This window comes from Rhinoderma darwinii, chromosome 8 (assembly GCF_050947455.1).
Source record: "Rhinoderma darwinii isolate aRhiDar2 chromosome 8, aRhiDar2.hap1, whole genome shotgun sequence".
Classification (NCBI taxonomy): Eukaryota; Metazoa; Chordata; class Amphibia; order Anura; family Rhinodermatidae; genus Rhinoderma; species Rhinoderma darwinii.
Window position 1 is genome coordinate 33,212,416 of NC_134694.1, and position 16,940 is coordinate 33,229,355.

The 16,940-nt window shown below is 45.7% G+C and overlaps 1 protein-coding gene and 1 long non-coding RNA gene across 5 annotated transcripts in view; one reads left to right on the forward strand and one right to left on the reverse strand.

The window, feature by feature from the left end:
* DRP2 (dystrophin related protein 2) overlaps positions 1-16,940 on the forward strand; it is a 311,219-nt gene that overhangs the window by 60,521 nt on the left and 233,758 nt on the right. For all 4 annotated transcript variants that reach the window (XM_075835576.1, XM_075835579.1, XM_075835580.1 and 1 more), the window contains one exon: positions 15,965-16,121. In XM_075835576.1, coding sequence (XP_075691691.1) covers positions 15,965-16,121 — 157 coding nt within the window. The remainder of the gene's footprint in view (positions 1-15,964; positions 16,122-16,940) is intronic.
* LOC142659438 (uncharacterized) overlaps positions 1-16,940 on the reverse strand; it is a 44,778-nt gene that overhangs the window by 17,012 nt on the left and 10,826 nt on the right. The window lies entirely within an intron of this gene.

Here is a 16,940-nt window from a genome sequence, read left to right on the forward strand (position 1 = left end):
GCTCCTGCCCGGAAGCCATTGACCTGCCCCAAATTGAACATCTGACCACCGGCATCTGAGCGGTTAAATGCTTGCGATCAGAGATGTCTCTGATCGCAAGCATTGCCCCTGGGTCCCTACTGTATAACACAAAAGAGACCCGGCGGCATTGTTGCCCACTCGGCTTCTGAACGGGCGCCATTTTTAAGTAACCCTCTCCCGACGTAAATAGCCATTCTAGCGACGAGAGAGGGTTAAGGATTCCCCCTAATTATCTTCTCAATCTGTTACAAAGCCTAGAATTTGTTTTAAAGAAGGGGTTATAACATCCAATTTCTTCCAATCCAATTAACCATTTCTGACAATGAGGTTTTTTTTTATAAGCCAGTTGTTTAAAAAATGTACAATGAAGTTAAAGTTTTTGGTTAGATTGTAGAGTATTGTCACTACCAACTTTGTAAAGGTAAAAGTCTATGCTTGACTAAGTTGGAAATATGTGATCTCCTTAATTCTGAACTTCTTCCTCATTGTAAACTCTTTGTACTATTTGAGCTCTATGATCGTTGGTGAGAAGAATATGCAAAAATCCTTTTTTGCAGCACCTTACTTTCCTTCAGAGCCAATACAACAAATATATTTTTGTTTCTTTTAAATTATGAACATAAATCAATTATTAATGCAATACCAATCAATAAATATCTGACTAGGACCGCTCTCATGATACATATCAACAACAAAAATTAGATTTTCGGCTTCGTTTACATCTGCGTTGTGGCATCCGTTTTCGCGGATCCTTTGATGCCAGACTGATTGCAACGGAAGGTAAAATATGTTTTTGGACGGATCAGTTTACCGCAAATAAACGGACTCTTTTCTTTCAGTTTGTGTTAGTTTGTCATCAATTTTAACTGATCCATATTTATCTTTGCATCTTTTGCTTCGTTCACATCTGCGTCAGGGCTCCGTTCAGGCATTACGTCGGAGCTTTCCATCAGAACGGAACCCCGACTGATCCAGTGCAAATGGTTTCCGTTTGTCTCCGTTGTGCAAGTCGACTCCGCTATTGATTCCGTCGGAAAACCGGAAACCTGCCGGAATGGTGACGAACAGAAAGCATTAGCGATGTTTCCGTCAGCATTAAGATCAATGGTGACTGAAACGGAAGCTGTGCTTTCCCTTTCCGTTGCGGGGTTCACATGACGGAAACCTCAGACGGAACTCCGGAATGGAAATGAACGGTGATGTGAACAGGCCCTTAGGGTGCGTTCACATATGTCAGTTGCATCAGCATCAGTTTTTTTGTCTCTCAGTGATTACAACTGATGCAAAAACTGATGCAAAAATTTATCAGTTGACATTAGGCTTTTTCACGATTTTTACTACAAAACCATCAGTTGTCGTTAGTTGTCATCAGTTTTTACCATCCGTTTTTAACATCAGTTTTTACCACAATGGTTCACAAAATGGTAGTGTAGGCTCTGAAAATGTGCCTCTGTATATAGTGCCACACACCCCCTGTAGATAATACCACAGTGCCCTCTGTAGATAGTGCCACACCCCCTGTATATAGTGCCACACACCCCCTGTAGCTAATGCCGCAGTGCCCTCTGTAGATATTACCACACCCCCTGTAAATACTGCAGTGCCCTCACTTGATAGTGCCACCCCACCTGTAGATAATACTGCAGTGCCCTCTTTAGATAGTACCACACCCCCCTGTATAGTGCCATACCCCCCCTGGTATATAGTGCCACACATACCCCTGTAGATAATGCCGCAGTGCCCTCTGTATATAGTGACACAGTACCTCCTGTAGATAATGTCACACAGCCCCCTGTAGATAGTGCCACACAGCTCCTTTGTAGGTAGCGCCACACAGCCCCCTTGTAAGTAGCGCCACACAGCCCCCTTGTAGGTAGCGCCACACAGCCCTCTTGTAGGTAGCGCCACACAGCCCCCTTGTAGGTAGTGCCACACAGCCCACAGACTCCTTGTAGGTAGTGCCACACAGTCCCCTTGAAGGTAGTGCCACACAGCCCACAGTCCCCTTGAAGGTAGTGCCACACCGCCCCCATGTAGATAGCAACCCCTCCCCCTTCCTGCAAATAGCCTGTAGCTCCCTGAAGGAGCGAAATCCCCCTTTGGCCGGGGATTCCGCTCCTGGAGCGCTCCCCTTCATGTCTCTGTAATATATGGACAGTGACATCAGGGGCAACTCCTGAAGCGGAATCCCCGTACACAGCGTTGCCGACGGTGTGACCGGGTTTCCACTCCAGGAGAAGCCCCTGTCGTCTGTGTCGATTTATGGACAGTGACGTCACTGGCTTATCTTGGAGTGGAATCCTCGGTCAACGCTGTGGAGTTGGCAATGCTGTGGACAGGGATTCCTCTTCAGGAGTTTCCCCTGATGTCACTGTCCATATATGGACAGAGACATCAAGCGGAGCGCTCCGGGAGCTACAGTGGCGCTAGTAGATAGCAGAGCAGGGAGATATCTTCCTGCTCTGCTATAGTGGCATCGTTACCACTGTAGCAGCCGCATTGGCTGCTAGCGGTGCCGCCGGCCATGGGGGGGGTCCCGTCCAGATGGTCGCCCTCATGCCCGGTGTCGCCGCTAGCAGCCGCTATGGCTGCTACAGTGGCAGCGACGCCACTGAGTGAAGAAGCGGCCGGGCGGAAAGGCGACTCGGCCGTCGTCTTTCCGCCCTGCTGCTTCTGAAACAAGCAGGGGAAGGGCGCTAGCGCAGCACCCCCTTCCACCTGCTGGGGTGATGCGCCATGTGCAATGGCACAGGTCGCACACCCCTAAGGCCGGCCCTGGATGGGATGGTAGTCATCAGGGTCTCCATCTGGTCTCCGCTTCTAGCTCACATCCACCTTCCCGCTGGGTGCTGCTGGAAGGTGGATTCGGCAGCACCCGGCGTTCATCCGGCCACCATTAAAATAGATAGGATACGACGCCGGATCTCCCTGGGAGCCAGAACCCAAAACGCTGCAGGTAAAGTTTTTAGATCCGGCTCCCAGGGAGGTCCAACGCCGAACGGCGCCACAACTGATATCCTCCTTGCCAGAACAGATCCCATAGAAACTATGGGATCCGTTCTAGCATCAGTTTGCCTCCCGGAGGTATAATGAAGTGGACGCCGGACTTATGTGAACGGCTCCTTACACAACGGAACTTAAGGAGATGAGAGCAGAGGTCCGCCAAATCAACGACCGCAGAGAGGTAGTTGAATCATCTACCGAAATGATTTCTGCTAGAGGGTCCTCACAGGAAATCACGCTTCGCTCTCATACTTACCAGCTTCATTACTTAGCGGAGATGTTAGATGATGCTGAGAATAAAGGGAGACGCAACAACATACGGGTCAGGGGTCTTCCTGAAACGGTGGAACCACAAAACCTTGATGAATAATTGCGACAGATGTTTAACTCCTTGCTAGGAGTCCCGGTAGAGACATTACTGGAGCTGAATCTTGCACATAGGTCCCTTGGGCTTAAATCCACTCATCTATAGAGACCCAGAGATGTAATATGTAGGGTCCACAGATACCAATTTTAGGACGCCATCATGTCCAAGGCCAGGGTACGTGGCTCAGTGTCCTACCAAGTTACAGCTTTACAACTTCTTCCAGACTTTTCACGTCTTGCGCTATTAAAACGCAGAGCTTTACGCCCGCTATTGGACATGCTCCGCCATCACAACATTGCGTACACCTGGGAATTCTTCTTTCATCTACAAGTTCGACATGCTGGACGCCTGCATATTCTAAGAAGCCCAAGTGACATTTCAGCACTTACTTCCGCATTAGGCCTTCGCATGACCACTATTCAAGAGGAAAAGATCAGCACTCCTTGTGGAATTTGGAAAATATATCTTCTTTATTTATTTAGATAGCCAGCGGAAGGCTGAACAGCTTAAAGTGGACACAATACATAAGACGTCCGTCCTCTCTCTCTTCGCATGACCACTATCTCGGAGTGGCCCACACTACCTGCCCCAATGGTACAACGCGTAGATTATTCACCTAGACACAACGTGAGCATAGACGTAGAGCTAGAGAATGACTGCCTGAACTAGCTCTGAATTCATCACCTGCTGAACAGGTTTTGAGCTCACCATACGAATGAGTTTCTTCATTGCTCTTTTACTGCTACTTCTTCTGGAAGTCTGGTGATTGGACTCCCCCCAGGAACTTTGGATAGTTGCTTCTTGTTTAAGTCCGGTCTCTCTCCCACGAAAAGATGCTGCGCAGTTGGCTGACCTATGTTGGAAGGTGATCCTCCTTGACTGGATGACATAGCTCCAGAATTCCGGCTCTTCGGTTGCAAGTAACCTGTATGGTGTCTTATATTCTGTTTTGGGGCTGATAATGTTGTGTTCGTACCCTCTTGGTACTACACTGTAACATACAACTTACACACGTTTACAACTTTAGCACCTTACACTACTAACACCATTTTTTGTGAGCTTCAGAATTGCTATATTAGTTTGTTTAAAGGGGACGGGGAATGATATGGCCTCTATGATTTGGTCTTCAAAACCGTGGAGGTCCTGTATGCCCACATTTCGCATAAAGTACATTGATCACTAGAGTAAATATCCTATTCCAACTGCTTTTGGGTTGGAGATCATATAGGACTATTGGTTTTGATCTCCGGACACATTTATAGTACTTTTGTATGAAGAGACATATGTCTGAGGGTATATTCTAAACAGGAATATATCCCTGGGAGGGTTTAATAGACAGAGAATTTGGAAATTTCTCTTGTTCCAATTACCAACTCTCAAACTCATTAATATGCATTCTTCTTTCGTTCTTCTTGTTTGAATTAAGGAACTTATTGAAATACTGTTTTGACTTTTATTCTGTGCTGATGATAACATGTATACAGTTCTATTTTAGATGGCGGTGGCAGGGATTGGGAGGTGAGACCCTCCTATCTCTTTTGCTTACTTCTTTCCTTTCTACCCCCCCCCACTGCCTTTCCTCACTACACACACCCCCACTTTTTTTTCCTAACAGAGAGTTGCGGCAAGCATGTCACGCCTCCATATTGGAGTCCTAAATATTAGGTGCCTCTATGTTCTGCAGAAATGCTCACAAGTACTGTACGGCATGCATAAACAAAAGGTACAAATTCTGCTGCTACAGGAGATACATTTTAAAGTAGGGCACATTCCTAAATTTAGAGATAGACATTGCATTACGTGGTTCCACAGTGCCAACCCTTATTCTAAGTCCAAGGGCACCTCGGTGGCTATTCATAAAGCTTTAACGCACTCTCTTATTAATATGGACGCATATGTTAAAATTTCATCCGGAAGAAGCACTATTCCACAACGCAACTTACGCGCACTTAAAAGGTATTTTCATGCTAATCCGTTAGTTGATATTTGGCGTATAATACATCCACAAGATAGAGACTTTACTTATTACTCTCCTTCACACACCTCGTATAGTCGGATTGATTTCTGCCATTACTGTAATGACAGGGTAGGGAGACAGGTGAGCCCTAATCTACCCGCCACTCAGTCCCTTCCTACTTGCAACGACCCGTCCTAAGCGACGGGGTACAACTGGGCGACGGTCCCTACGCTCAGTAAGTGCAAGACAGACAAACAGACAGGGGTACACAGAAGCTAGGGAAACAGGGCAGCTGCCCACGGAGACACCGTGAGCAACAAGAGTGGTGAACGAGCCGAGTCAAACCAGGAGAGAGCGAGGTACAAAACGCTGAGCAGGAGAGTGGTCAGAAAGCCAAGGTCAATAACAAGCAGAGGATCAGTAGTACAAACAGCAGCAGCAAGCCAGGAAACAAGCATAGAAGAATCACAGGCAAAGGAGGAACAGGAAAGGCAGGTATAAATAGACAGTGGGCGGGAACTAGCTCCGCCTGGCCAGGCTGTGATAGGCTCTCCCACTCCTAAGCCTGCCATCCTGAGTGGTGGAAGATGGAGTCAGTCTCACAGACATAGGAGCAGGTGCAGATTGATTGCCCACGGGCGTCGACACAGAACCTGTGTCTGGCAAATCCTTTACAATTACGCAGTTTCTTGGCAACCACAAACGTCCGTAGGCAGTATGGTGTGGTCTGATCATGCACCCATTTTCCTTACCCTATCCCCTCCAGACTTGTCTAGACGCCCTTGGACTTGGCGATTGAACGATAATCTCCTTAAAAATGCAGTGTGTGTTTCGGATTTGCGACATACCATTGACTATTTCTTATTGACACGTGCATCGGATCACCGCCATTTCCAAGACAATGGGAAGCACTAAAGTGTGTCCTCCAAGGCACAATGATAAAACATGATGCCAGTCTGAAGAGGGAGAGAAGTCATTTAAGATATCCTCCCTATTGCAACACATACACTCCCTCCAACTCCTACAAAAAAACAATCTCATTCCCCCTCAACTTTGGCTGACTTAACGAGATCCAGAGGAGAAATCAAGGATCTCTCGGACCCACAATACCTGCTTTATCAGGACCAATTCAAGCGCTACGTTTACGAATACTTGAACAAATGTGGGCGATCAATGTCTCGCCTGCTACATCCTAGAGGTGTCACGTCGTTTATACCACATATAAAACGACAAGACTGATCGGCAGCTCATAACACAACTGAGATCCTAGATATTTATACGATATGCATGGCCAATATACTGATATGGACCCTCATTCCCTTTCGGAGAAAATTGATACCTATATGACGGAAACACCCCTTCCTCCTACAAATCGAGAATCTAGGAACCTATTAGAGGAGGACTTTAGTGAACCTGAGATAGGAGTCGCCATCGGATTAACCCCTTCATGTAAAAGTCCTGGGCCTAATGGCTTTACCCCAGCTTTATATAAGCTTCTTCAGGAACCTCTCACCCCGTTCCTAACGAAGGTCTTCAACTCTATTTCCTGAAATTCACCCTTTGTTACACAATCTTTGGAGGCTCATATTAGCGTTCTCCCGAAACTGGGGAAAGACCCATCTCTTTCATCTAATTACAGGCCTATCTCCCTTTTTTCACGTTGATATCAAACTATTCTCAAAAAGGTTAGTGAATAGACTAGCACCACTTCTGTAATGTCAGGATAGGGAGACAGACAGGTGAGCCCTAATCTACCCGCCACTCAGTCCCTGCCTACTTGCACAGCCCGTCCTAGGCGACGGCGTACAACTGGGCGACGGTCCCTACGCTCAATATGTGCACGACAGACAAACAAGACAAGGGAACACAAAGCAAAGGAATGTGGGGCAGTTGCCCACGGCAACACCGTGAGAAACAGAGTAGTGGACGAGCCGAGTCAAACCAGAAGTGTACGAGGTAACAAATGCAGAGTAGGAGAATAGTCAGTCAAGCCGGGGTCAATATGAAGCAGAGGTAAATAGTAACAGCAGGAACAGCAGAGACAGAGAATCACAGGCAAAGGACAAGCAGCAAATGAAGGTATAAGTGGACCGAGGGCGGGAGCTAGAACCGTCTGGCCAGGCTGCGATAGGCTCTCCCACTCCTCAGCCTACCAGCCTGAGTGGTAGCAGATCGAGTTACTCCTAGCAGACCTAGGAACAGATGCAGGCTGATTAACCACGGGCGTCGAAACAGAAGCTGTGTCAGGCAAATCCTTCACAGTACCACCCCTTTTATGAGGGGCCACTGGACCCTTCCTAGGTGGACCTGGCTTGTTGAGGAACCGAAGATGGAACTTCCTGAGCAATAACCCGGCGTGAACATCCCGGGCGGGTACCCAAGTCCTCTCCTCAGACCCGTATCCTCTCCAATGGACCAGGTACTGGAGGGAGTCTTGGACCATCCTGCTGTCCACAATCTTGGCCACCTCGAATTCTACCCCTTCAGGGGTAAGAACAGTGACCGGAGGTTTCCTCGAGGTAGCCAAGGACGGGGAGCAGCGTTTCAGGAGGGAGGCATGGAACACGTTGCGCATTTGAAAAGACGGGGGTAACTCCAGCCGGACGGAGACAGGGTTAATGACCACAATGACCTTGTACGGCCCTATATACCGGGGAGCACATTTTTTGGATGGAACTTTAAGGCGCAAATTTTTTTAAGACAGCCACACCCGATCCCCGACCACAAACAAGGGGTTAGCAGAACGTATTTTATCTGCCTGAGTATTTTGTATGCTCTGGGACGCCTCAAGGTTCTTCTGAACCTGGGCCCAGACTGTGCACAGTTCCCGATAAACTACATCTACCTCGGGATTGTTGGAACAACCAGGTGAAACGGAGGAGAACCGTGGATTAAATCCAAACTTACAGAAGAAGGGGGAGACCCCTGACGAGTTACTGACCCGGTTATTGAGGGAAAATTTGGCGAGGGGAATGAAGGAGACCCAGTCATCTTGACAGTCAGAGATAAAACACCTTAAATATTGTTCTAGAGACTGATTCGTCCTCTCGGTTTGGCCATTAGTTTAAGGATGGAAGGCCGAGGAGAAGGACAGATCAATCTCCAACTTCTTACAGAAAGGCCTCCAAAGAAATGAAACAAACTGTACCCCTCTGTCAGGAACAATATTGACAGAAACCCGATGGAGACGCAGGATGTGTTTGACAAACAAGGTAGCTAACGTCTTGGCATTGGGTAGTTTCTTGAGGGGCACAAAGTGGCACATCTTGCTGAAGCGGTCTACTACAACCCACACCACCATCTTGCCTTGGGATGGAGGCAGATCGGTGATAAAATCCATGGAGATATGGGTCCAAGGTCTCTGGGGAATGGGCAAAGAACATAGTAAGCCCGCTGGTCGGGACCTGGGAGTCTTGGACCTAGCACAAATTTCACAAGTGGCGATGTAGGCCCTAATGTCTTTAAGCAACCCAGGCCACCAATAGGTTCTAGAAATGAGGTGCTTGGTACCCAGGATGCCTGGATGGCCAGATAGTGCAGAGTCATGATTCTCCCTGAGTACCCTTAGCCGGAATTGCAGGGGAACAAACAGCTTGTTCTCAGGAAGGTTCTCGGGAGCTGAACCTTGATCAATTTTGGAGACTAAGTCAGAATCAATAGAGGATATGATTATACCTGGGGGCAAAACACAAGCAGGATCCACCTCCGAAGGAGGGCTGGCCATGAAGCTACGCGACAGCGCATCAGCTTTAATATTTTTAGACCCAGCCCTATAGGTGACCACAAAGTTGAATCTAGTAAAAAACAACGCCCATCGAGCTTGTCTCGGGTTTAACCTCTGGGCAGATTCTAGAAAAAACTGATTCTTGTGGTCGGTAAGGACCGTTACCTGGTGCCTAGTCCCCTCCAGGGAGTGGCGCCACTCTTCAAATGCCCATTTAATGGCTAAGAGTTTGCGGTTGCCAACGTCGTAGTTACTCTCAGTGGGGGAGAACTTCCTGGAGAAGTAGGCACAGGGACGGAGATGGGTGAGAGACCTAGTACCCTGGGACAAGACAGCACCCACTCCCACCTCGGAGGCGTCAACCTCCACGATGAATGGCTCCATCTGGTTTGGCTGAATCAGCACTGGGACAGAGATAAAGCACCACTTAAGGACCTCAAACACCTGGACCGCCTCCGGAGGCCAGTGGAGGAGATCGGCACCTTTGCGAGTAAGGTCCGTAAGAGGCTTAGCGATGACCGAGAAGTTAGCAATAAATCTCCTCTAATAATTAGCAAACCCCAGGAAGCACTGTAAAGCCTTCAGGGAGGCAGGTCTGACCCATTCCGCCACAGCCTGAACCTTGGCAGGGTCCATGCGGAATTCGTTAGGAGTGAGGATTCGACCCAAAAATGGTATCTCCTGCACCCCAAACACACTCTTTTCTGTTTTAGCAAAGAGTTTGTTTTCCCGAAGGGCCTGGAGCACCTTCCTGACATGCTCAATGTGGGAGGACCAGTCCTTGAAAAACACAAGTATATCATCAAGGTACACTAGAAGAAATACCCCCAGGTTTTCTCTTAAAATCTCATTTATGAAATTCTGGAAGACCGCGGGAGCATTACACAACCCAAAGGGCATGACGAGGTATTCGAATTGACCTTCGGGCGTGTTAAACTCAGTCTTCCACGCATCCCCTTCTCTGATTCGGATAAGGTTGTAAGCCCCCTGAAGATCAAACTTAGAGAACCACTGGGTCCCCTGAACCTGATTGAAGAGATCAGGAATCAGAGGAAGGCGATATTGGTTCCTTACAGTGACCTTATTCAAGTTTCGGTAATCGATGCACGGCCTAAGACCACCACCCTTCTTTCCTACGAAGAAGAAGCCAGCACCTACCGGAGAAGTAGAAGGACGAATGTAACCCTTGGCCAGGCTTTCCTGGATATATTCTCTCATGGCTTCACGTTCGGGACAAGAGAGATTAAATATCCTACCTTTAGGGAGCTTAGCTCCTGGTACCAAATCGATAGCGCAATCGTACTCTCTATGAGGAGGTAATTCTTCGGAAGCTTTTTTACAAAAAATATCAGCGAAATCCTGAATAAACTCAGGTAGAGTGTTCACCTCCTCAGCGAGAGAAACCAAATTAATAGAAAAACAGGACGTCATGCATTCATTACCCCATTTAGTAAGATCCCCGGTATTCCAGTTAAACGTGGGATTATGCATCTGCAACCAAGGAAGGCCTAAAACAAAATCGGACGATAATCCCTGCATCACCAACACTGAACACTTCTCCGAATGAATGGAGCCCACAATAAGTTCGAAAACAGGGGTATGCTGCCTAAAATAACCATTAGCAAGTGGAGTGGAGTCGATACCCACTACCGGGACAGGTTTAGGCAAATCAATCAATGGCATGGCTAGAGACATAGCAAATTCCACAGACATAATATTAGCAGAAGACCCTGAATCCACGAAGGCACTGCTGGTGGCAGACCTTCCGTAAAAGGGACCTGAAAGGGAAGCAAGATCTTATTAGGTTTCATGTATACGGGAAATATCTGTGCGCCCAAGTGACCTCCCCGATGGTCACTTTGGCGCGGAGGTTTTCCGGCTGCTTATTCTTACGTCTAGGACAGTCGTTCACTTGATGCTTGCCATCCCCACAGTAGAAGCAGAGACCATTCTTCCTGCGGAAATCTCTACGTTGTTGGGGAGATACGGAGGCCCCGAGTTGTATTGGTTCATCCGAGTTTTCCGTGGAAGAATGAAGCAACGGAGCCTCAGGGGCCATCATAGGGGAGCCAGAGGAGAATGCACAAAAACGTTCAAGTCGTCGTTCCCTGAGACGTCGGTCAAGACGTACCGCTAAATCCATAACCTGATCTAGAGAGTCAGAAGAGGGATAACGAACTAACTAACTAACTAACTTACTAACTAACAGGTCTTTCAGAGCGTTCGACAGACCCAATCTTTACTGGCACCTCAAGGCCGGGTCATTCCACCGAGAAGCTACACACCACTTCCTAAAGTCAGAACAGTACTCCTCAACGGGTCTCTTACCCTGACATAAGGTCACCAGCTGACTCTCGGCAAAGGCAGTCTTGTCAGTCTCGTCATAGATGAGTCCGAGAGCCGAAAAAAAAAGGTCAACAGAAGAGAGTTCAGGGGCGTCAGGGGCCAAGGAGAAGGCCCATTCCTGGGGGCCGTCCTGGAGCCGGGACATAATTATACCCACTCGCTGGCTCTCAGAACCTGAGGAGCCGGGCCTTAAACGGAAATAGAGCCTACAACTTTCCCAAAAGGAGAAAAAAGTCTTCCGGTCCCCTGAGAACCGGTCAGGCAACTTGAGGTGGGGTTCAAGAGGTGGGGTGGAGGGCACTACCTGGGTAGCATCACCCAGGTTGCACCTCTGAGCCAGGTCTTGGACTTGTAGGGTGAGACTCTGCATTTGCTGAGCCAGGGCCTCAAGGGGGTTTATAGTGTGTCAGGGACTGGGGTAGAAAAGGTATATGGGCCTGTAATTATGTAATGTCAGGATAGGGAGATAGACAGTTGAGCCCTAATCTACCCGCCACTCAGTCCGTGCCTACTTGCACAGCCCGTCCTAGGCGACGGTGTACAACTTGGCGACGGTCCCTACGCTCAATATGTGCACGACAGACAAACAAGACAAGGGAACACAAAGCAAAGGAATGTGGGGCAGTTGCCCACGGCAACACCGTGTGCAACAGAGTAGTGGACGAGCCGAGTCAAACCAGGAGTGTACGAGGTAACAAATGCAGAGCAGGAGAATAGTCAGTCAAGCCAGGGTCAATATGAAGCAGAGGTCAATAGTAACAGCAGGAACAGCAGAGCCAGGAAACAGGAGAATCACAGGCAAAGGACTAGCAGCAAATGAAGGTATAAGTAGACCAAGGGCGGGAGCTAGAACCGTCTGGCCAGGCTGCGATAGGCTCTCCCACTCCTCAGCCTACCAGCCTGAGTGGTAGCAGATCGAGTCACTCTAGTAGACCTAGGAACAGATGCAGGCTGATTAACCATGTGCGTCGACACAGAAGCTGTGTCAGGCAAATCCTTTACAACTTCTGCCATCTATAATTCATAATGATCAGGTTGGGTTTGTGCGGGGCAGTGAGGCACGCGACAACACCAATAAAAATTTACTTTTAATATCCAAGGCAAAAATGCAGTCTACTCCTTTATCTTTCTTATCGGTTGACGCGGAGAAGGCCTTTGACAGGGTACACTGGGGTTTTCTTATGGTGTCTCTTAAATAGATTGGGCTAGGCCCCGGGTTCCGAAGCAAAATCTTTTCCCTTTATACAAATCCCACAGCACGAATTAGGATAAATGGTTCACTGTCTACTCCCATACACATACGTAATGGCGCTAGGCAGGGATGCCCATTGTCCCTCCTACTATACGTCTTAGTTATGGAACACCTTGCGGTCGACCTGAGGAATAATCCAAACATCCATGGAATACAAATTGAATTGACCTATTATAAATCCGCCTTTTACGCAGATGACCTCCTACTGTATGTCTTCCAACCACATATTTCCTCCCTAATATTAGACATGAATTTGTTAAGTTTGGTAATATAAGTAACTTTAAAGTTAAAGAGGCTCTGTCACCAGATTTTGCAACCCCTATCTGCTATTGCAGCAGATAGGCGCTGCAATGTAGATTACAGTAACGTTTTTATTTTTAAAAAACGAGCATTTTTGGCCAAGTTATGACCATTTTTGTAGTTATGCAAATGAGGCTTGCAAAAGTCCAAGTGGGCGTGTATTATGTGCGTACATCGGGGGGTTTTTAATACTTTTACTAGCTGGGCGTTCTGATGAGAAGTATCATCCACTTCTCTTCAGAACGCCCAGCTTCTGCCAGATCACGCTGTGACGTCACTCACAGGTCCTGCATCGTGTCAGACGAGAGAGGACACATCGGCACCAGAGGCTACAGTTGATTCTGCAGCAGCATCAGCGTTTGCAGGTAAGGAGCTACATCGACTTACCTGCTAACGCCGATGCTGCTGCAGAATCAACTGAAGCCTCTGGTGCCGATGTGTCCTCGCTCGTCTGACACGATGCAGGACCTGTGAGTGACGTCACAGCGTGATCTGGCAGAAGCTGGGCGTTCTGAAGAGAAGTGGATGATACTTCTCGTCAGAGCGCCCAGCTAGTAAAAGTATTAAAAACGCCCCGATGTACGCACATAATACACGCCCACTTGGACTTTAACTTTTAAACACACCCACTTGGACTTTTGCAAGCCTCATTTGCATAACTACAAAAATGGTCATAACTTGGCCAAAAATGCTTGTTTTTTAAAAATAAAAACGTTACTGTAATCTACATTGCACCGCCTATCTGCTGCAATAGCAGATAGGGGTTGCAAAATCTGGTGACAGAGCCTCTTTAACTATTTGAAAACTGAGGCACCTTACGTATCACTGCCACAGGCGGAGGTACAGCAGATTATTGCTAACTTCCCCTTTAAATGGCAGTGCCCTTAAATATTTGGGAGTGCTCATCCCGTTTGTCCTGTCCAAGCTGTATGCCCTGAATTATTTGCCTCTTCTGGATCGTACACTCAAAGATCTAGAGTCATATGATAAGAAGATGCTTTCTTGGTTCGGCAAATTGGACGTCCTTCCAAAATTCCTATATATTTTTCAAGCAATTTCCATCTTTCCCTCCTCAGCTTTTTTCTCAAAGCTCAAAAGAGCTATTACTCGGTTTTTGTATAGGGCAATTCTAGACCAAAAATTAGTATTCGTACACTAGTTAGACCTAAATCGATGGGGGCTGCGAGTCTACCTGACTTTGAATTATATCACACTGCATCGCTCTTAAAACGGCTCCTAGATTGGCACTTCTCTGATGAAGTCAAACAATGGGTATCACTAGAACAGGTATTCACCACTATCCCCTTAGAATACTTACCATGGCTCCACCATTCACACAGATTGAGAATTGCATCTCAGGCCTTTCTGTTGAGATCTGCTCTCAAAGTATGGGACTCCTTGGTCCTCAAAAATATCCTGGATCCATAGGTTTCCGGAAAAGTAATACCAGAACAGTAATACCTCGCCACTGGAGATCTACTGAAGGGGCTATGGCTGAGTAGCAAACTGAAATTGATTATTTACATAGGATGGAGGAGTTGACAGCAGAGCGATCGGGGGATACTACCAGATTCTTGACTACTGGGCAAGCCTGGATAAAATTTTAAAGGTCTAATGACTTCCAGTCCCTTTTCCTTTGATACCCTACTTAATAGACCCATTACGGTGTCGGATATGTGGTTGCAGATACTTTACCTTATTTACAATCCCCCTCCCTTTTTTTTCCTCCCCTCTTCCTCCTTTCTTTACCTCTCTCTTCCTGCTTCCTCCTCCTCCTCCTTCTTCTTCTTCTTCTTCCTTTCTTACATACCTTATTCTTATCCTCATTATCTCTAAGCTTGACGCCCCTAGTGCATTTTCATCATTATAAGATGCCTTTATTCTTCAGCATATTCAACTATTGCGAAAGATCTACAACTTTGTTAGAATACATGCTGTTTGTGGTTCATGATGGTGTAACGTGATGTATATTGCACGGGATACTTTATGTTAACATATGGTTTAGGTTCTGCTTGACCAAAATGCCTTTTCTCCCTTTTCTCTATGTTACTTGTGCAAGACTTATTGTTTGTCTTGTTTTTCTAATTTCTTGAAACTTACTAAAAATGTATTCAACATAAAAGGTTTGTCCAGCCACTGGCTCTACTGTCGCCCACTTGACCCACATGACACAGATTGGAGCTAGGTGCTTTAAAATGTGATCATTTGCAGATTTTAGGGACACCTGCTACTTCCTTGATTTGAATAACCTTATGGCTTGCCCTTCTTGGTGTTGCAATGTTGAGGAGTGTATGTGTGTATATATATATATATATATATATATATATATATATATATATATATATATATATATATATATATATATGTATGCCAATAAATCGTAACACAGTTGGATGTCTATAATAACATACCTAAATAACATATATTAAAACCTGGGTAGAAACTTAGCAGAAATACATTAATCCAAAACGAACTCACTAGATAATGCTGTGGTGTGGTGCAGTGCTCTAGCGCCCCAACGAGCGTATCGTCAGTAAGACATCTTATTTTGTTATAATGCTATGGACCCTAGCTGGATCAATTAAAGCTTTCATACCAGTGTGTGATTACCTTTTTCTTTCTTTTCTTTCTTTTTTTATATATACCCAAATGTATGAATTTAAGACATTTATGCAAAACAGTTGTGAACAAAATTTTACATATCATATGAATTTTATAGAAAATGAAACCTAAAGGAATGCGGATATGCAGATCCCAATGTTTTTATGGGCTTGAAATAGACAGTTTATTGCAAAGTCATTTATACTGTTTTTAACAGTCCAGTAACAAAAAAACACATTTATTGTTTTCTGTTTTACACTAAGCTAATTGTAATAATAGAATCCGAATATTATTTGTATATAATATGTGAAATTATGTCGTATTATATCATATTAATGTACTAGCCAAACCTATTTTTTGCTGTAAATATTATTTCCCCTATCTTATCTTTAGAGCACGATTAGAAGTATTTTCCGATCCCACCCTCAAGTTGCAGCCACCTCTTCAGGAAATCATTGACTGGCTAGGGCAAAAGGATGAAGAGTTGTCATCCCAGCTTCCCCTGCGAGGTGACCTCTCAATGGTGGAGGAAGCCAAGGATAAACATCTGGTGAGCTATGAAGAAGCTTTATCTCAATTTAAAGGACACATACATATTGAATTGTTTAAAGGATTGCCTTTGTTAAAGTGAAAGGCTATAGTCTCACTACAGTAACCTCACAGTTAGGCCTCAAATTCTTAAAGGCTATGTAAATGTTTGAAAGTGTTTTACATTTTGTTTTTTAAATAAAAATGTGTTAGTGTGTGTTAATAAACTTTGTAAATACATGTTCTTAAAAATTCTTTTCACTTTTTAAGATAAAGCTGCTCTGTATTCTTTAAACAGAGCAGCTGTATCTAGCGCTATTCACGGAATCCGTCAGTGGATCCTATGTGATATCTATGTGATAGATTACAGGTGGATCCTGCGTGTCAGAAACACACAGGACCCGCTGTCACTGAACCCGTCAGGTCCGCGGGACTGACGGATTCAGTGAATATCGCTAGATACAGCTGATCTGTAAAGAAAATACAAAGCAGCTGTATCTTAAAAAGTAAAAAATAGTTTTTAATAACGTGTATTTACAAAGTTTATTAACACACACTAAAACACATTTTTATTAACCTCTTTTTTTAAATCGAGAGCGAGCAATTCATGTCAATCAATCAATCAATCAATCAATCAATCAATCAATCAATCTTTAGTTGGCAAAAGGTAACTGTGACAGACCAGTTCTGCAGGAAGGGACGAGCAGCGTCTATGCTGCACAGTTCATTTCAATATAATAGTCAGGTTCTGACATCAGAATTTGTTTAGACAAATATTACTTACATACACATCACTGGTAAATTATTATTGATATGTGTTATAAACGCATTCAGCAGTGTC